This window comes from Diaphorina citri, unplaced genomic scaffold (genome assembly GCF_000475195.1).
Source record: "Diaphorina citri unplaced genomic scaffold, Diaci psyllid genome assembly version 1.1 scaffold159, whole genome shotgun sequence".
Taxonomy (NCBI): domain Eukaryota; kingdom Metazoa; phylum Arthropoda; class Insecta; order Hemiptera; family Psyllidae; genus Diaphorina; species Diaphorina citri.
The window spans coordinates 49,955-70,651 of NW_007377596.1; the positions used below are offsets into that span (position 1 = coordinate 49,955).

General features: G+C 40.5%; 1 protein-coding gene and 1 long non-coding RNA gene across 10 annotated transcripts; both read left to right on the forward strand.

The window, feature by feature from the left end:
* On the forward strand, window positions 1-20,407 carry LOC103505237 (transcriptional activator protein Pur-beta). 9 transcript variants are annotated; one of them, XM_017442346.2, is made up of 7 exons: window positions 1-333; window positions 4,273-4,875; window positions 14,664-14,767; window positions 15,411-15,522; window positions 16,325-16,455; window positions 19,111-19,338; window positions 19,989-20,407. In XM_017442346.2, exons 2-7 carry the CDS (start codon window positions 4,827-4,829, stop codon window positions 20,133-20,135), a joined length of 771 nt encoding a protein of 256 aa, XP_017297835.1. In that variant the 5' UTR covers window positions 1-333; window positions 4,273-4,826; the 3' UTR covers window positions 20,136-20,407. The 9 variants fall into 9 exon arrangements, with proteins under 9 accessions (XP_017297835.1, XP_026676399.1, XP_026676400.1 ...); XM_026820598.1 differs by having other exon boundaries at window positions 4,378-4,875; XM_026820599.1 differs by having other exon boundaries at window positions 1-197.
* On the forward strand, window positions 11,752-13,098 carry LOC113465785. The gene is made up of 2 exons (XR_003390393.1): window positions 11,752-11,962; window positions 12,684-13,098. It is a non-coding gene; the product is annotated as an uncharacterized LOC113465785 (long non-coding RNA).
* Window positions 20,408-20,697: the final 290 nt, after the last annotated feature.

A 20,697-nucleotide genomic window follows, 5' to 3' on the forward strand; every position in this document is an offset into this window, starting at 1 on the left:
GTCAGTGTGAGGACGACTGTCACGAGCGACGGGTCTTGCGTACAGAGAACGTCCAGAATAGTGTCGCGGAAAAGTTTGGAGTGAAAAGCGTCGGGTAGTCGGAGCAGAAAAATTCTCCATCCCCCGAAATAATTTCCACCTCGAATTGGTTTTCCATACGTAATCCAAGGAAACGAATCGGTAAAATCTACAAAAAAGTAAAAAATCACAGTTAGAAGAAAATTCAGTGCGGGCAATTTTTTTCCTCGTTCACGAGAAAAATCTTTGTACTCTTGAAACAGATGGTCGTTTTTCCCCCCTGATCAATAAAATAGTCACCCTTCGGAATCATTGGTAGTACGAAATTTTATTTTATATGTATTACAATAGTACATATTTAGCTTTTTTCTCCAGAATGCCTGGGCTGATGTGAAATAAGTAAAGAATTTGGTGTTGCAAAAAGCATAGATTTTATGGAACTTGAATGAATGCGTTCGACATTGACTGAATTTCAGATTTGATTGGTGGATAAGTTTTTTCCTATCTGTAAACCTTACATGGTAACGTTCATAAATTTACATGACGATCTTTCCTTCAGTAGCAGGAAAACTACCTGCTTCTGATGTGCACATTTTTCACATACCTACTGGTTTCGAATTCCAAGTATCACTTTTATCAATTTACTTATCACTAATTATACAGTGTGAGTGTGTGACTGAACGAAAACTGTCATGTAGAGACCTGAGGTCATTTAGGTGTTCCTTGCCCTGTCTCTGTATAGATTCAGTTATTGACAGCAGTCCAGGAGTCATTTTGGTTTCCATTTTAGTTCAGTTACTCTTTACAAAATGAAATGGATTGAGTGAGACACTTGCTAACTTTAGGTCCGAGAATGTTTTACCAAATGTTTCTCATGGTTTTACTGTAAATTTATAATAGTGGTCCCTTTTGTTTAGAATTTATGGTGAAGAAAAGAATTGAATGTCCGATCGGGACCAAAATTTATTGAAAATTTTCCTGATCTATTGAATATTTCTGTCAAGTTCCATCAAAATCAAACCGTTCTAGAATTATGGTAAAACATACATATTTTACAGACTAAAAGGAAATTCGTCGAGTTGAAATTTGAAACTCACTTGATTCACTCAAAAGTGTTAATCAAATGAGGCAAACTTTGTTAATCAAATGAGGTAAACGTAAAAGAAAGGTCTTTTTGTGGATCAGTTCATTTTAGGAAGAAAATTCGTGGCCATAGTGCCCCAAAAATGCCCATAAATTTCGAGTTTTCCCACACTTTTCGTCATCTCCTGGACGGATGGGAATCTCACGACTGGGATTTTAGCTACATATATTCTCTTTAGGGATGTTTCATTTTAGTCCTCGAATTTTTCCTCGACACTTTTGATTGATTTGGCACTCATTTTATACATTCCTGGGTGATACTGTAGGCTGTAGGCTAGGCCCCTCGGTTTTAGATCAGATTGTCTGAAGAGTTTGTAGGAGTATGATGCATACCTCCGTGTAGAGACCAATAGTGAGTCCGTCCTTCCTTTATTATTACTAATAATAAAAGGTATAGGGGACGGACTATTGTATTCGCTTCGGTGTCGTCTGTCTGTCTATACATTCCTGGGTGATACTGTAGGCTAGGCCCCTCGGTTTTAGATCAGATTGTCTGAAGAGTTTGTAGGAGTATGATGCATACCTCCGTGTAGAGACCAATAGTGTAATCAGCAAATTGTATACTCAACTGCTTTGTTTTCATTGCATGAAGAATGAGGAAAATGATAATAATAGGGAAAAATAAATTAATCAAACCGTTCCTTCTCAGTGTCGATGTCGGCCATAGACAGAACATTTCTGGTGATGTGAAGATGTGGCTTTAGGTCCAAAATTGGGGGCGGGGGGGAGGGTCTTTTTTTAGTTCCGATATTTATTGAGAGGTATTTACAAGTACCTATATGTATTCAGCATTATGTCCGCCACTCACGCTTAAATCTTTTGAACGTGTGTGGCGAAAAAAGCTGCTGACCCAGGGCTTTTAACCGTCTGACTGACCTTGGTCTCAAGCTTTTCCGCCACATACGTTCCGAGGGTCTGAGCCTGAGTGGCTGGCCTTATAAAGGGCCATCAAATCGGTTGTTGGTTATTGTATTGAAGTTAGCCAACAACTAGGTAGTAGGTAGGCAGTAGGCATCTACGAATCACGGTAGGCAAACATTAAAAGGGGGGAATCTACGAAATTCCTTTTCCCTAGAAAGTGCTTTTCTACACAGCTTAACACCTGAATAATTCGTGGAACTCTGTGAGCTTTATTCTGAAGGTGATATACATTTTCTTGAAGTTTCGAAGTTTTTTCCCCCGGTTAGGTATTTTATTCATTTTCTAACGGTTTCTGGGTTAGACACTATTGGTTTTATCTCATGTCAAGGCAATTAATTCTTCAATGTAAATTCCACAGAATACTCCTGTATACTTGTATTTCCTCTCACTCTCATTAGATCTTTGAACTTAGGAATTTCATTATAATCAATGGCTCGCATTGTTGTTTACCACAGACCTATGAATTAGGAGATAAGGTTTCAATATTATTTATTGTTAACTTTCATAGGTTAGACATTCCTAACAGCTTCTCAATAGTTTTAATGGAACTGAATTAATCAGAGTGTTATTTGCCTTTATGTTGTTGTAGCGGTGTAGCTGCACCGAAGGGGTTGATGGTCTCTGGCTAAGATTACCTGGCCCGTCCCGAACCGCAGTCAACCATCATGAGGACCTTTGCTTTTCCTTTGACGGATGATAAACCCTTTGTAACCTTGAACCAGCCAGGCTGGTTAGGGTTTGGCTGTTCTGCTCCCCATTTATAGTCCCACAGTCCACAGTAAGACACTGGTCTGTTCCCTGTTTAAGGTTCCCCAGCCAGACCTGCCTCTATGATCATCTGCCCAGATGAACAACCAAGCATGGCGTTGCTTGACTTTAGTGGTTCGGTGGGAATTTATGATTTCCTATTTTCCTTTCTGTTAGTGGACAGGTCCAGACCGTGTCTTGTATACCGTTTGCCTCATTTGTAAAACATTTCATTTTTCTGCAGGTAAAACTACTGTGTCAAATCTATTGCATTTCCCTGAAGTTCATAATTATTTTACCATACAAAAACTAAATTGAATGTGTTCATAATCAATAATTTTGTAAACAGTAATATTGCAGTACTTGGTAGTCAGAGTGGTCGGGATTGTCAATTTTTACTGACAAGGTCATAACTGTGTGTGCACTCATTATTACAAGTGTTTCAGACAACTCTCCTCCCTTCCTCCCCTCATTTCTCGTCTCTTTCTCTCCTTTCTCTACTAACCCATTAGTTCACAGCGTGTGGGCAAATAGAAAGACATCTCCCCTGAGGGAGAGGGGGGGGGGCCTATCCTGTCCTTTTGTCTTCTTTATCTCCTGTCCTTCAGTCTCATCCTCCTTTCCTCCTCCTATTATATCATTCTTAAGAAGCATCATGTTTTCCGTCGATTTTCACTCATTATTCTATTAAAAAAAAGTTCGAACGTGTGTCTTGTGCTTATTTCAATATTTTTTCAGTCTTAAATAAAGAGTGATAGGAGAAGAGTATACATAATTCGAAGAAGGAAAAATCCAAACATTTTTTACCCCCATTTTCAGCTTGTTTTTCATGAAAAAGAAGAAAATAAATAAACAGGTGGTACCGTACGTGAAAATATGAAGGTCGTACAAACTTTGTAGGTCCAAAAAAAGTCGTGATTTTTTTTTTTTTTTTTACTTTTTTGTCAACACAAAGACACGGGCCAACACATTTTTCATTTCGGCACGGGACCTCCTGTCTCATGGAACTGAATTAACCAGAGTGTTATTTGCCTCTATGTTGTTGTAGCGATGTAGCTGCACCGAAGGGGTTGATGGTCTCTGGCCAAGATTACCTGGCCCGTCCCGAACCGCAGTCAACCATCATGAGGACCTTTGCTTTTCCTTTGAAGGATGATAAACCCTTTGTAACCTTCAACTAGCCAGGCTGGTTAGGGTTTGGCTGTTCTGCTCCCCATTTATAGTCCCACAGCAAGACACTGGTCTGCTCCCTGTTTAAGGTCCCCCAGCCAGACTTGCCTCTATGATCATCTGCCCAGATGAACAACCAAGCATGGCGTTGCTTGACTTTAGTGGTTCGGTGGGAATTTATGATTTCCTATTTTCCTTTCTGTTAGTGGACAGGTCCAGACCGTGTCTTGTATACCGTTTGCCTCATTTGTAAAACATTTCATTTTTCTGCAGGTAAAACTACTGTGTCAAACCTATTGCATTTCCCTGAAGTTCATAATTATTTTACCATACAAAAACTAAATTGAATGTGTTCATAATCAATAATTTTGTAAACAGTAACATCAAACCAACCGCTCAAAGTCCGACCTAAATAAGAGAGACCTCTATATTTTACACTCGAAAGTACAAATGATCTCAACCCAAGTGTGATTACAAAAACTAGTTTATACAATTTCCCTGTATCTTTTTTTAATCAAATTTCGACGTCTTGCAATGAGCTTCTTGTGATATTCAAAATCCCCCAAATATCTTCCAATCGAACGTTTCGAGACTTGGTGTGGTGACTTTGTCGCTGAAACCCTCAGTGAAGACAGCGAACTTCCACAAGTTGGGAATTTTGATAGCTGTAAGCACTGAGCAGTGTTTCGTGAGGTGTTGTTAGCTTCGTTCAAGCGTAAAGGGAAAGCCTCGGTTTTTCGCTTCCCCGGGTTTGTTTTGAGCTGTGAAAACCCCCCCTCGTCAAAATTTTCTACTTCGGAGATTTGTATTTGGGCTATGAGAAGAGGATGTTCCCAAGTCGAGTGTTCCGAGGGGACCCTCACCATCAGAGTGGCGGTAAGTTGAGAATAACTTAGTACCGAGTCTGTGTTAATCTTCTTTTTCTTCGCCTTTTTCCGTGTACAGACGGGGTCGGCGTTTTTCGTCAGCCTCTCAATCAGCCCTAACTAGGGTGATCGTTTTAATTCTTCTAAAAATTGGAGAATTTTCACGAACAACGGCTGGACATTATGGTTAGTAAAGTTGGTCACATAGTCCTCCGGATGTATTCTTCGGGGCTATCTGAAAATTGATCCAACATAGGTAGTGTTAACAAAACCTATTCTGGTCTATTGTACGGTGAGTCTAAAATGTCTTCTTTTTCTTCGCCTTTTTCCGTGTACAGACGAGGTTGTCGTTTTTCGTCAGCCTCTCAATCAGCCCTAACTAGGGTGATCGTTTAAATTCTTCTAAAAATTGGAGAATTTTCACGAACAACGGCTGGTCATTATGGTTAGTAAAGTTGGTTACATAGTCCTCCGGGTGTATTCTTCGGGGCTATCTGAAAATTGATCCAACATAGGTAGTGTTAACAAAACCTATTCTGGTCTATTGTACGGTGAGTCTAAAATACCTGTAGTCACAAATGACTAGCACAAAGTACTAAGTTATTGCAGTACTTGGTAGTCAGAGTGGTCGGGATTGTCAATTTTTACTGACAAGGTCATAACTGTGTGTGCACTCATTATTACAAGTAAAGTGTGATTACAAAAACTAGTTTATACAATTTCCCTGTATTTTTTTTTAATCAAATTTCGACTTCTTGCAATGAGCTTTTTGTGATATTCAAAATCCCCCAAATATCTTCCAATCGAACGTTTCGAGACTTGGTGTGGTGACTTTGTCGCTGAAACCCTCAGTGAAGTTGAAACCTTCACCCGGACCACAGTTTGGGAATCCCTGATTTAGAGGAACGCTGTCATTTTTCAAGATTTCTTCCGTCCCCTTTTCTCTATGGTTTTTGTATAGGCGCTATCACGCCAAAAAAGGGGAGGGGAAACGAGCTTCAGAAGATTTCGGAAAAAGTCCTGAAATAAAGAGAACCCAAAAGAGGGCTATCAATATCAAGTACATAAGAAAAGTAAAGGAAAAGTATTGGTTATCCTATGATGTAAACTGGAACAAAGTTCAGCACAGGTCGAGAACATAAGGTCTAGGTAACCATAGGCGAGAAAAGAAAGAGAGTAAGAGCTCTTAGTAATGTTTTCCAAAAGAGAAATGGGGAGATGAAGAAGGGAGGGAGATAAGAACCGAGATGGAAGAAGTTAACCCATTAGTTCACAGCGTGTGGGCAAATAGAAAGACATCTCCCCCTGAGGGTGAAGGGGGCGCTATCCTGTCCTTTTGTCTCCTTTATCTCCTGTCCTACAGTCTCATCCTCCTTTCCTCCTCCTATTATATCATTCTTAAGAAGCATCATGTTTTCCGACGATTTTCACTCATTATTCTATTAAAAAAAAGTTCAAATGTGTGTCTTGTGCTTATTTCAATATTTTTTCAGTCTTAAATAAAGAGTGATAGGAGAAGAGATTTAAATACGGGGGAAAAAAAACTAGGCCGTTTCTAGACTAGGGCTTCTTGAATTTCTGTGTCTCATTACATTTGTCATACAATAATACCAATGTTCCAATTACATTGTGTATGTCAATCTGTTGATTTAAATGCCTGCCTCAGAGGTACATAGGAAGGCGCTCGCCTGGTTCGAGTCCAAGTCAAGTCACAGAATTTATCTAGGTGTACTGATTGGGGAACGATATAGATAGGAGAAGAGTATACATAATTCGAAGAAGGAAAAATCCAAACAATGTTTACCCCCCATTTTCAGCTTGTTTTTCATGAAAATTAAAAGAAGAAAATAAATAAACAGGTGGTACCGTACGTGAAAATATGAAGGTCGTACAAACTTTGTAGGTGCAAAAAAAGTCGTGATTTTTTTTTTTTAACTTCTTCGTCAACACAAAGACACGGGTCAACACATTTTTCATTTCGGCACGGGACCTGCTGTCTCGCCACCTCTTCAGAGGAAAAACTTCAGTTCAAGGCCTAAATTGTGAAGATAGGTCATTGACACGCGACTTGGAAAAACATGGGAAATGCGGTGGAGAGACGAAAGGGGAGGGGGAGGGAGGATACTTGTTCAGATGCAGATGTTCAGATGCAGTACGACACAAATGAGCAGTGACCAGTGTTATTATAGGGTTAGGTTAAACAGAAGAAGGAGCTTTCACAATTTGAGCAGTGACCATTGTTAATGTTATTATAGGGTCAGGATACACATAAAAAGGAGCTTTTTTTTTGTCGTGCCTTCTGAATATTCACCCCATTTTCTCTCCCTTGTCCCCCACCAGGTATCTCAAACCATCCCCCGCGGGGGTCCCCGGTCCCAGATCGCCATCCCAGCGCAGGGTATGATCGAGTTTCGTGACGCCCTCACTGATCTGCTCGAAGAGTTCGGTACGGAGGATGGCGGCTACAAGGGCGAACTACCATAAAATGCGGCAAACCGTGAGTTGTTTATTGTAAAAATGCTTTGGTATTGGCAGTAGAGAAATGAGAAGGCCGAGTGGCAAAGTCAGTGGCTGGGTGCCTCAAGGATTGGTAATCGAGAGGCCCAAGTTCTGGCCGCAGTGGAGATATAGCCTATTTTTAATCTTCTAAGAAGTTTTCTATGCCGCTCTATGGTTTGTCTTTTGCTTGTGTGGATTCGAGCACAAGATGACTGTCCAAATAGCCGTCAACATGATAATTGATTTACTTATTTAGAGTAGGACTGATCAGCTTTGTGTTGGTGCGTACACATAGCAGTTTAGGTGACACTCATTTTTGAAGCCTGTTTGTTGTATGAGATTGAGTACTCACTAAAGGCTATAGGTAGGTAAGTCTAGGTATAAGTAGGTACCTACTTGACCATTGATTGAATTGATTTACTTAATTTAGAGTAGGACTAATCAGCTTTGTGTTGGTGCGTACACATAGCAGTTTAGGTGACACTCATTTTTGAAACCTGTTTGTTGTATGAGATTGAGTACTCACTAAAGGCTATAGGTAGGTAAGTCTAGGTATAAGTAGGTACCTACTTGACCATTGATTGGTTGCTATCGCTAAACTAAATTTTCATCCTTAGGAGCCAGTAATTAGAATAGAAATTAATGTTATCTCGATTTGTCGAAGCATTTTCCTCGCAGTGTAGGTTTCGACATTTTGTCCGGGGCTTTTCATGTTTGGTGATATTTATTTTTTCCTTTCTGATTTTTTTGGTGTAAGAGGGTATTACAGTATCACCTGCAGGGTACGCTATTAAAGCATATTTACAGATGAAATACATACTCCAGTAAATTTCCTCCCTTCCACTCCGGTAGAGACCTCAATAGATTGCATGTAGCGAATAGAGCGTAAATAGAGCCAATGTTAGTATTATATCGCGTATGTGTGACGTTATTTTGCTTGAAAGGCCAATGAAATGGAAGTTTCAAAGTGACTTATTAATGTTATCTCGATTTGTCGAAGCATTTTCCTCGCAGTGTAGGTTTCGACATTTTGTCCGGGGCTTTTCATGTTTGGTGATGGTGCGTACACATAGCAGTTTAGGTGACACTCATTTTTGAAACCTGTTTGTTGTATGAGATTGAGTACTCACTAAAGGCTATAGGTAGGTAAGTCTAGGTATAAGTAGGTACCTACTTGACCATTGATTGGTTGCTATCGCTAAACTAAATTTTCATCCTTAGGAGCCAGTAATTAGAAATTAATGTTATCTCGATTTGTCGAAGCATTTTCCTCGCAGTGTAGGTTTCGACATTTTGTCCGGGGCTTTTCATGTTTGGTGAAAACGTGATGTTCTTTCGGCGTTCCAATTTTTCTTTTCCCACGAGAAGCGTGAAAAATTCCGACCGATTTATTCCGAACAGTGTGATTTCTTTTCATCGGAATGATGCGGGCGAGTTTGCCAATCGTAGGGAGTTTTCCAACGTTCGAGATTTCCCGGTTCATGATTTTCCCAATAACCATCGAGAGTATTCGCATGTGAGAGATTTTCCAAATCGAGGCGGTGATTTTCCTAGTCGAAATGAACATCCGGTTTATAGAGAGTTCCCTATGCGTGGCGGATATCCCAGTCGTAAGTAGGAGAGGGATTTAAATTCTGGAGGATTTTAAAGGGAGAGAATGAGTTTCATAATTATAATTGACTGGGAAGTGTAAAACAAAAGACCGGCAATAGTTCTAAATACTCGACTCCCTCCAGTTCATAGTTCTAAACACTTGCATTTGGAAGGAAATACCCACATATAAATCGTACTCTTTTACCCATAAAATACATTAGCCTTTGTTCAGACTGCTGATGTAAACCTTTTAATCATATGTGCCCTGAAGTAATGTCCAATATATCTGGTTCCAGGGCCCTAATGGGATGAGGATGAGGGAGCGGTTGGGTTTTAGTGGGTCTGGATGTCCCGGTATCCGGAGATCAATCCCACACTCCCCATTGCAAAGGTTTTTGCAATGGGACTTTTGCAATGGGCGTCTTTTTGAAGATTTCCCCCTCTCCCCAAAAAAAGTACGAGCAGGATAAACAGGGTACTCGTATTCTATTTGAAAGCAATATAGTGTAACTTAACTTAAACAATTGTCTTCTTTTTATTTCCTTCATACATGTCTACATGATTCTAATGTTCTCTGTTGTATGTTGATGTCCACAGGTCAACAGCAGCAGGAGCAAGAGCTCGCTACCAAGATGCTGCAGATTCAATCCAAGAGATTCTACCTAGACGTTAAACATGCACAATGGATTTATTGTATTAGAAATTTGAGGAAAGTAGGGAGAGAGTGCCACATCGTGTAAGAGTTTGATAACACAAGAAATATAGGTCGGTACTTAGGTAATAGGTACTCTTCATTCCTGCTGACTTACAGCATTTGATAACGCAAGAAATGTGCTCTCTCCCACCCATAGTATGAGAGTAATACAACATTTCATAACAGAAAGGTTGGTATGTACAGGATCTATTGTATGAACAGAAATTCTTGCTCTCATGTCAGAGTGAAACTAAAACAAATTTTGGACAGTCAAATGTTTGGGAATATGGGAATTGATACTTCAGTGCAGCTTGAGAGACAGTATTTTTTCTTCTTCTTTTTTCGTAGATAATGTAAGTACAGGTCGTCAGGTTTAAGAAAAACGTTTTAGTGTGAAGAAGTATCAGGTATTCTTTCACACCTAACACTTAATTAATCTGGATTTGGTGTTGTTTTGCAGGACCACCTAATCCTGATGTCCGCCACTCACGCTTAAATCTTTTGAACGTGTGTGGCGAAAAAAGCTGCTGACCCAGGGCTTTTAACCGTCTGACTGACCTTGGTCTCAAGCTTTTCCGCCACATACGTTCCGAGGGTCTGAGCCTGAGTGGCTGGCCTTATAAAGGGCCATCAAATCGGTTGTTGGTTATTGTATTGAAGTTAGCCAACAACTAGGTAGTAGGTAGGCAGTAGGCATCTACGAATCACGGTAGGCAAACATTAAAAGGGGGGAATCTACGAAATTCCTTTTCCCTAGAAAGTGCTTTTCTACACAGCTTAACACCTGAATAATTCGTGGAACTCTGTGAGCTTTATTCTGAAGGTGATATACATTTTCTTGAAGTTTCGAAGTTTTTTCCCCCGGTTAGGTATTTTATTCATTTTCTAACGGTTTCTGGGTTAGACACTATTGGTTTTATCTCATGTCAAGGCAATTAATTCTTCAATGTAAATTCCACAGAATACTCCTGTATACTTGTATTTCCTCTCACTCTCATTAGATCTTTGAACTTAGGAATTTCATTATAATCAATTGCTCGCATTGTTGTTTACCACAGACCTATGAATTAGGAGATAAGGTTTCAATATTTATTGTTAGCTTTCATAGGTTAGACATTCCTAACAGCTTCTCAATAGTTTTAATGGAACTGAATTAACCAGAGTGTTATTTGCCTCTATGTTGTTGTAGCGATGTAGCTGCACCGAAGGGGTTGATGGTCTCTGGCCAAGATTACCTGGCCCGTCCCGAACCGCAGTCAACCATCATGAGGACCTTTGCTTTTCCTTTGAAGGATGATAAACCCTTTGTAACCTTCAACTAGCCAGGCTGGTTAGGGTTTGGCTGTTCTGCTCCCCATTTATAGTCCCACAGCAAGACACTGGTCTGCTCCCTGTTTAAGGTCCCCCAGCCAGACTTGCCTCTATGATCATCTGCCCAGATGAACAACCAAGCATGGCGTTGCTTAACTTTAGTGGTCCGGTGGGAATTTATGATTTCCTATTTTCCTTTCTGTTAGTGGACAGGTCCAGACTCCAGACCGTGTCTTGTATACCGTTTGCCTCATTTGTAAAACATTTCATTTTTCTGCAGGTAAAACTACTGTGTCAAACCTATTGCATTTCCCTGAAGTTCATAATTATTTTACCATACAAAAACTAAATTGAATGTGTTCATAATCAATAATTTTGTAAACAGTAACATCAAACCAACCGCTCAAAGTCCGACCTAAATAAGAGAGACCTCTATATTTTACACTCGAAAGTACAAATGATCTCAACCCAAGTGTGATTACAAAAACTAGTTTATACAATTTCCCTGTATCTTTTTTTAATCAAATTTCGACGTCTTGCAATGAGCTTCTTGTGATATTCAAAATCCCCCAAATATCTTCCAATCGAACGTTTCGAGACTTGGTGTGGTGACTTTGTCGCTGAAACCCTCAGTGAAGACCTGTCACCTGTGTTTATTTTTGGTCGGTCAATCCATTTGTTTTTGTTAAAGAGTAATATATCCCTTCTCGCCATTCCATTGAGACATTAGCGGGGGTAGTACAAACATCCTTATTAGCTCCTGTTATATCGATCTTCTCACGTAAAAGAAAGTATCTCTTCTCGCCATTCCATTGAGACATTAGCGGGGGTAGTACAAACATCCTTATTAGCTCCTGTTATATCGATCTTCTCACGTAAAAGAAACAGAGCTTTACAAGAACAGGACTCTGTGACTAGTGTTTGGTCCTTATTTGGACGTTTGTTTGGACCATTGGTTAAGTTTTTTTTTTTCATTTCCTGTGGGGTTGCAACTTTTTAGGTCCTCTTTGTTATTATCCAACTATAACTTCCAATTTTTCTATTCTAACGCTATAAAGGGACCTACCTATCAGTCTCATCTTGGCTAATAGGAAACTTCTCTTTACGAAAGATCTTCGTTGGTATGTTGGCAAAAGCAATCTCTGTCTTGGATTTAATTTTTAGCAACTCTTCTGCTTGGTTGAACCCAGGTATTAGGATAGTAGGGTAGATAATCTGCTTCGTTGAACAGCGAGAGACTATACTGACAGAGATTGAACACTTCCCATGTCAGTCACCTAGTTTCCCTTGCAGAGTCACATTTTCAGAAAGTGGTAATGAAGGAGAAAATTGAAGTTGAGGATAAACTGCACAATGGATTTATTGTATTAGAAATTTGAGGAAAGTAGGGAGAGAGTGCCACATCGTGTGAGAGTTTGATAACAAAAGAAATATAGGTCGGTACTTAGGTAATAGGTACTCTACATTCCTGCTGACTTACAGCATTTGATAACGCAAGAAATGTGCTCTCTCCCACCCATAGTATGAAAGTAATACAACATTTCATTACAGAAAGGTTGGTATGCACAGGATCTATGGTATGAACAGAAATTCTCGCTCTCATGCCAGAGTGAAACTAAAACAAATTTTGGACAGTCAAATGTTTGGGAATATGGGAATTGATACTTCAGTGCAGCTTGAGAGACAGTATTTTCATTTCCTGTGGGGTTGCAACTTTTTAGGTCCTCTTTGTTATTATCCAACTATAACTTCCAATTTTTCTATTCTAACGCAACTCTTGCTATTCTTCCTCACTAAATTTTTTTCTTTAATCAAATAATCACAAATTCCCTCTGTCAATTTCTTGCATCTTCTAGGTTGCTAATTCAAAGTTGTTTTGCTTTTCTTTCCTTCTTTTTATTCACATTTCCGTCCAGTTCTCTAGGTTTCAGTCGCCAGTTACTGTTCCGATAGTATCGGACTTTACTGCAGTTTAGTTGTTACTATTCCCTTGCATCCCCTAGATTGATGTAGTAAGGATAATCTCTCCCACGCAGGACATGTTCTGTTTTCTAAAGACTCTTCATCGGGAGATCCCTAAGCTAATGTCCCGAGGTTAATGTCAAGGGGGAAATGTAATGTCAAAGGCTAGCCCCGAAGTATGGAAAACCATTATAGTGTGAAGAAGTATCAGGTATTCTTTCACACCTAACACTTAATTAATCTGGATTTGGTGTTGTTTTGCAGGACCACCTAATCCTGACACTGTTCCGGACGATGGGAAACTCAAGTCTGAGGTGATGGTGAAAGATAACAGACGCTACTATCTCGACCTTAAGGAAAACACACGCGGCCGATTTCTCAGGGTAAGTGTCCAGGTAAGGTCACTTGTTGTGTCCACTCCATACTTTAAATTAGGGGGGGCAAATGGACTTTTTTCTCTCTCTTTTTTAGGGGGGCGGGGGGGGATGGACCTTTTCCCCGTGAATAGAAATTTGATTTTTTTTCTTCTTTTGGGACCACTTGAAACCTTCACACGGACCACAGTTTGGGAATCCTTGATTTAGAGGAACGCTGTCATTTTTCAAGATTTCTTTCGTCCCCTTTTCTCTATGGTTTTTGTATAGGCGCTATCACGCCAAAAGAGGAGAGGGGAAACGAGCTTCAGAAGATTTCGGAAAAAGTCCTGAAATAAAGAGAACCAAAAGAGGGCTATCAATATCAAGTACATAAGAAAAGTAAAGGAAAAGTGTTGGTTATCCTATGATGTAAACTGGAACAAAGTTCAGCACAGGTCGAGGACATAAGGTCTAGGTAACAATAGGCGAGAAAGAAGAGAATAAGAGCTCTTAGTAATGTTTTCCAAAAGAGAAATGGGGAGATGAAGAAGGGAGGGAGAGATGGAAATAGAGATTTAAATACGGGGGGGGGGGCCAATCGTAGAGAGTTTTCCAACGTTCGAGATTTCCCGATTCATGATTTTCCCAATAACCATCGAGAGTATTCGCATGTGAGAGATTTTCCAAATCGAGGCGGTGATTTTCCTACTCGAAATGAACATCCGGTTTATAGAGAGTTCCCTATGCGTGGCGGATATCCCAGTCGTAAGTAGGAGAGGGATTTGAATTCTGGAGGATTTTAAAGGGAGAGATTGAGTTTCATAATTATAATTGACTGGGAAGTGTAAAACAAAAGACCGGCAATAGTTCTAAATACTCGACTCCCTCCAGTCCATAGTCCCGACCTGTCACCTGCGTTTATTTTTGGTCGGTCAATCCATTTGTTTTTGTTAAAGAGTAATATATCCCTTCTCGCCATTTCATTGGGACATTAGCGGGGGTAGTACAAACATCCATATTAGCTCCTGTTGTATCAATCTTCTCACGTAAAAGAAACAGAGCTTTACAAGAACAGGACTCTGTGACTAGTGTTTGGTCCTTATTTGGACGTTTGTTTGGACCATCCATAGTCCTAAACACTTGCATTTGGAAGGAAATACTTACATATACATCGTACTCTTTTACCCATAAAATACATTAGCCTTTGTTCAGACTGCTGATGTAAACCTTTTGATCATATACGAGCAGGATAAACAAGGTATATTGTATATTCTATTTAAAAGCAAATAGTGTAACTTAACTTAAACAATTGTCTTCTTTTTATTTCCTTTATACATGTCTACATGATTCTAATGTTCTCTTTTGTATGTTGTATGTCCACAGGTCAACAGCAGCAGGAGCAAGAGCTCGCTACCAAGATGCTGCAGATCCAATCCAAGAGATTCTACCTAGACGTTAAACAGAATCGACGGGGTCGCTTCATCAAGGTAAATAATATACCTATTGCCATTTGCTTAAATTGTATGTTATGTCCACAGGTCAACAGCAGCAGGAGCAAGAGCTCGCTACCAAGATGCTGCAGATTCAATCCAAGAGATTCTACCTAGACGTTAAACAGAATCGACGGGGTCGCTTCATCAAGGTAAATAATATACCTATTGCCATTTGCTTAACGAAAGAAAAGTAAAATTTGGCAATGGTTCTAACTGGGTCTATTCGCATCAATTATTTCACTATTACCGTTTAGGTTCGAAATTCAATTTGGAATTTTATTCTCCTTCATTTGAGAGTCTGATGAAATACTAGCTTACTGGAAAAACTATCGTACTGCTGGACTCGTTTCGCTATCGGAGCAAATATTTTCTTGTGATTATCTTTTATTAATTTTGTGCCAGCCTAATTAGCTTAGTGGGTAGAGCGTCTGCCTTGTAAGCGCTAGGTCGCGAGTTCCATTCCCGCCCGGGCGAATTTTATCCCGAAGGGAAAAATTCACGGAACGGCTGGCTTTCTCCTAACCTGTCTGCCAACTCTCTCGCTTTCGGGACGATAGGACCTTAGGAGGTACAGTTTCCTCCATCAAACCTCTTTTTAAAAAATAAATTTTAATTTTGTTCTGTGTTTGTATTGCAGGTAGCGGAGGTAGGGGCTGATGGACGTAGAAGTCAAATCTTCCTGGCACTATCAGTGGCCGAACAGTTTAGAGGTCATTTATCTGCATTTAGCGACTATTATGCTTCATTGGGTAAGTTGAGGATAGTTTCAGTGACTGCTGAAATAAAGGGACCTATCAGTCTCATCTTGGCTAATAGGAAACTTCTCTTTACGAAAGATCTTCGTTAGTATGTTGGGAAAAGCAATCTCTGTCTTGGATTTAATTTTTAGCAACTCTTCTGCTTGGTTGGACCCAGGTATTAGGATAGTAGGGTAGATAATCTGCTTCGTTGAACAGCGAGAGACTATACTGACAGAGATTGAACACTTCCCATATCAGTCACCTAGTTTCCCTTGCAGAGTCACATTTTCAGAAAGTGGTAATGAAGGAGAAAATTGAAGTTTGAGGATAAAGTGCACAATGGATTTATTGTATTAGAAATTTGAGGAAAGTAGGGAGAGAGTGCCACATCGTGTAAGAGTTTGATAACACAAGAAATATAGGTCGGTACTTAGGTAATAGGTACTCTTCATTCCTGCTGACTTACAGCATTTGATAACGCAAGAAATGTGCTCTCTCCCACCCATAGTATGAGAGTAATACAACATTTCATAACAGAAAGGTTGGTATGTACAGGATCTATTGTATGAACAGAAATTCTTGCTCTCATGTCAGAGTGAAACTAAAACAAATTTTGGACAGTCAAATGTTTGGGAATATGGGAATTGATACTTCAGTGCAGCTTGAGAGACAGTATTTTTTCTTCTTCTTTTTTCGTAGATAATGTAAGTACAGGTCGTCAGGTTTAAGAAAAACGTTTTAGTGTGAAGAAGTATCAGGTATTCTTTCATACCTAACACTTAATTAATCTGGATTTGGTGTTGTTTTGCAGGACCACCTAATCCTGACACTGTTCCGGACGATGGGAAACTCAAGTCTGAGGTGATGGTGAAAGATAACAGACGCTACTATCTCGACCTTAAGGAAAACACACGCGGCCGATTTCTCAGGGTAAGTGTCCAGGTAAGGTCACTTGTTGTGTCCACTCCATACTTTAAATTAGAGGGGCAAATGGACTTTTTTTCCTCTCTTTTTTAGGGGGGGCGGGGGGGATAGACCTTTTTCCCCGTGAATAGAAATTTGATTTTTTTCTTCTTCTTTTGGGACCCCTTGAAACCTTCACCCGGACCACAGTTTGGGAATCCCTGATTTAGAGGAACGCTGTCATTTTTCAAGATTTCTTCCGTCCCCTTTTCTCTATGGTTTTTGTATAGGCGCTATCACGCCAAAAAAGGGGAGGGGAAACGAGCTTCAGAAGATTTCGGAAAAAGTCCTGAAATAAAGAGAACCCAAAAGAGGGCTATCAATATCAAGTACATAAGAAAAGTAAAGGAAAAGTATTGGTTATCCTATGATGTAAACTGGAACAAAGTTCAGCACAGGTCGAGAACATAAGGTCTAGGTAACCATAGGCGAGAAAAGAAAGAGAGTAAGAGCTCTTAGTAATGTTTTCCCACGAACCCATAGCGTGCGGCCCGTGTCGCGGCAGACTTACATTTCCACTTTCCTTATTTTCCAATCTTGTCTCTTGGCGAGGCATTTATTAAAATTATGTACGGCTAAAAATCTATTGATAATTGGCTATTGATTGGGAATTTGGGAAGATTTCAAAAAATGCAAAAAATATGATTGTATTCTAAAGGCTTTGTCCTCGCCAGGGGTGGGGGAGTTTTGCTCCCTAGAGTCCCCTTGGGGCTTCGCGAAGTCGAGGCATTTATTAAAATTATGTACGGCTAAAAATCTATTGATAATTGGCTATTGGTTGGGAATTTGGGAAGATGTCAAAAAATGCAAAAAAATATGATTGTATTCTAAAGGCTTTGTCCTCGCCAGGGGTGGGGGAGTTTTGCTCCCTAGAGTCCCCTTGGGGCTTCGCGAAGTTTCGAAGTTTGCCTGCGGTGCTGATACCTCACTTGCTGCCCACCATGCACTTGGAAAAAATGGCCCGCGATGCAGTTTGAGTTGGTCACCCCTGAGGTGGAGAGATACCAAGGTGGGAGAAGTGGGAACAATATAAAACTAGAGATGGGGTGCCTATCAATAGGGAGGGGGGAGGGTGGAAAACTGAAGATGGGGATACAGACTGGCGAGGAGAAGAAGGTGGAAAAACTCGGAACAAGAAAAACTCACGTCTCTCGGAAAATGCCTGAGGAAGTGGGAAGAATATGAAACTAGAGATGGGGTGGCTATCAATAGGGAGGGGGAGGGTGGACAACTGAAGATGGGGATACAGACTGGCGAGGAGAAGAAGGTGGAAAAACTCGGAACAAGAAAAACTCACGTCTCTCGGAAAATGCCTGACAAATCGATTTGCGCAGGGCTAACATACTGAACAATTTTTTCTTTCTTTTACTTTTCTTTTATGAACCTACCTAAAATGCGGCAAACCGTGAGTTGTTTATTGTAAAAATGCTTTGGTATTGGCAGTAGAGAAATGAGAAGGCCGAGTGGTCAGTGGCTGCTTCTTCTTTTGGGACCACTTGAAACCTTCACCCGGACCACAATTAGGGAATCCCTGATTTAGAGGAACGCTGTCATTTTTCAAGATTTCTTTCGTCGACTTTCCCTATGGTTTTTGTATAGGCGCTATCACGCCAAAAAAGGGGAGGGGAAACGAGCTTCAGATGATTTCGGAAAAAGTCCTGAAATAAAGAGAACCCAAAAGAGGGCTATCAATATTAAGTACATAAGAAAAGTAAAGTAAAAGTGTTGGTTATCCTATGGTGTAAACTGGAACAAAGTTCAGCACAGGTCGAGGACATAAGGTCTAGGTAACAATAGGCGTGAAGAAAAAGAGAGTAAGAGCTCTTAGTAATGTTTTCCAAAAGAGAAATGGGGAGATGAAGAAGGGAGGGAGATAAGAACCGAGATGGAAGAAGAAGAGGGAGAGATGGAAATGGAGATTTAAATACGGAAAAAAAACTAGGCCGTTTCTAGACTAGGGCTTCTTGAATTCCTGTGTCTCATTACATTTGTCATACAATAATACCAATGTTCCAATTACATTGTGTTGATTTAAATGCCTGTCTCAGAGGTACATAGGAAGGCGCTCGCCTGGTTCGAGTCCAAGTCAAGTCACAGAATTTATCTAGGTGTACTGATTGGGGAACGATATTTGTGACAAGCATTTAAGTATGGTTAACACAATTAAAAATCCCTTTTCCATTGTTATTAACTTTTAACCAAATCCATTTTCGGTACTTGTTCAGAAGTCACAAATGAGCAGTGACCAGTGTTATTATAGGGTTAGGTTAAACAGAAGAAGGGGCTTTCACAATTTGAGCAGTGATCAGTGTTATTATGGGGTTAGGTTAAACACAAAAAAGAGCTTTCTTTTTCTTTGTTGTGCCTTCTGAATATTCACCCCATTTTCTCTCCCTTGTCCCCCACCAGGTATCTCAAACCATCACCCCTTGATTTTCAACTTTTAACCAAATCCATTCTCTCTCCCTGTGTCCCCAACAGGTATCTCAAACCATCCCCCGCGGGGGTCCCCGGTCCCAGATCGCCATCCCGGCGCAGGGTATGATCGAGTTTCGTGACGCCCTCACTGATCTGCTCGAAGAGTTCGGTACGGAGGATGGCGGCTACAAGGTTCTCTCCCTTGTCCCCCACCAGGTATCTCAAACCATCCCCCGCGGGGGTCCCCGGTCCCAGATAGCCATCCCGGCGCAGGGTATGATCGAGTTTCGTGACGCCCTCACTGATCTGCTCGAAGAGTTCGGTACGGAGGATGGCGGCTACAAGGGCGAACTACCTGAAGGCCGACACATGCGGGTCGAGAACAAGAACTTTTATTTCGACATCGGCCAGAACAATCGCGGCATCTACATGCGCGTCTCAGAGGTAAATAGAACCTTTTGCGAAGAGGTTTTATTTAATTATTTTATTTAACCAATTTATTTTTATTTATTTTTTCCTTTCTGATTTTTCGGTGTAAGAGGGTATTACAGTACTACCTGCAGGGTACGCTGGTAAAGCATATTTACAGATGAAATACATACTCCCGTAAATTTCCTCCCTCCGGCCCTCCCACTCCGGTAGAGACCCTAATAGGTTGCATGTAGCGAATAGAGCGTAAATAGAGCCAATGTTAGTATTATATCGCGTATGTTTGACGTTATTTTGCTTGAAAGGCCAATGCAAGGGAAGTTTCTAAATGACTTCCACGCCAGCCTAGTGAGCTTCCATCCTCGTACGGGACAAACTGTATCGTAACCAGACGAGGTTCGTTCTCGGAACGGCTGGCTTTCTCCTGTTCCGTCCTTCTCCTCTCTTTGATTTCGGGACCATAAGACTTCAGTAGTTATTGTTCCCCGTATCCTTTTTTTTCTTTTAATATTATTATTCGTACCGTACCGAACCGAAAACCATCACTACTAGGTGTTATCTACGCAAATATTTACTTAATTTTTCTTTGGCTTCGTTGGTTTCTTTGATTTCTGTATGGCTTAAAGAGTTTAAACTCAAATAAACCTAATTTTCTTTGGTTTCAGGTGAAAACAAATTTCCGAACGGCCATCACAATACCGGAAAAGTCCTGGTCCCGGTTCCGCGATGTGTTTGCCGAGTACTGCGACAAAATGAAAGAAATCAGCGACAAGACGACGAATTCTGGACAGGAAACCCCCGAACCCAAATGAAGATCCTCTCCAACCCCTCCCTCCCTCTCCAGTAGGAGCTCCTCCCAAACCTCCTTCAATCTTTAATACTCTCCTGGCACTCTACTAGGGATCCTTTCTCCAAATAGATCCTCCAACACTCTAATAGGGATCCTTTCTCCAAAATGAAGATCCTAAAACGTTTCAACAGTAAGATCTCCTAACACTCTAATAGGGATCCTTTCTTCAAAATGAAGGTCCTTCAACACTCTAATAGGGATCCTTTCTTCAAAATGAAGATCCTTCAACACTCTAATAGGGATCTTTTCTCCTAAATGAAGATCCTCCAACTGTCTTCAATAGTAAGATCTCCTAATAATATCTCTCCAATAATCTCCAATTGAGAAAGAAAGAGGACTCCTCCTACCCTTCCCTGTCTGCCTTCCTTCTCTCTCCTTTAATGAAGATCCTAAAACATTTCAACAGTAAGATCTCCTAACACTCTAATAGGGATCCTTTCTTCAAAATGAAGATCCTTCAACACTAATAGGGATCCTTTATCCAAAATGAAGATCCTAAAACACTCTAATAGGGATCTTTTCTC

What these genes read in the sequence shown, in the direction of transcription:
- LOC103505237 (XM_017442346.2), top strand. Translation starts at nt 4,827, where the DNA reads ATGTTCCCAAGTCGAGTGTTCCGAGGGGACCCTCACCATCAGAGTGGC. An exon ending in TTCTCAGGGTAAGTGTCCAG is followed by an intron (nt 16,456 to 19,110) that starts GTAAGGTCACTT and finishes GTCCCCCACCAG; the next exon opens with GTATCTCAAACCATCCCCCG. An exon ending in TCTACATGCGCGTCTCAGAG is followed by an intron (nt 19,339 to 19,988) that starts GTAAATAGAACC and finishes CTTTGGTTTCAG; the next exon opens with GTGAAAACAAATTTCCGAAC.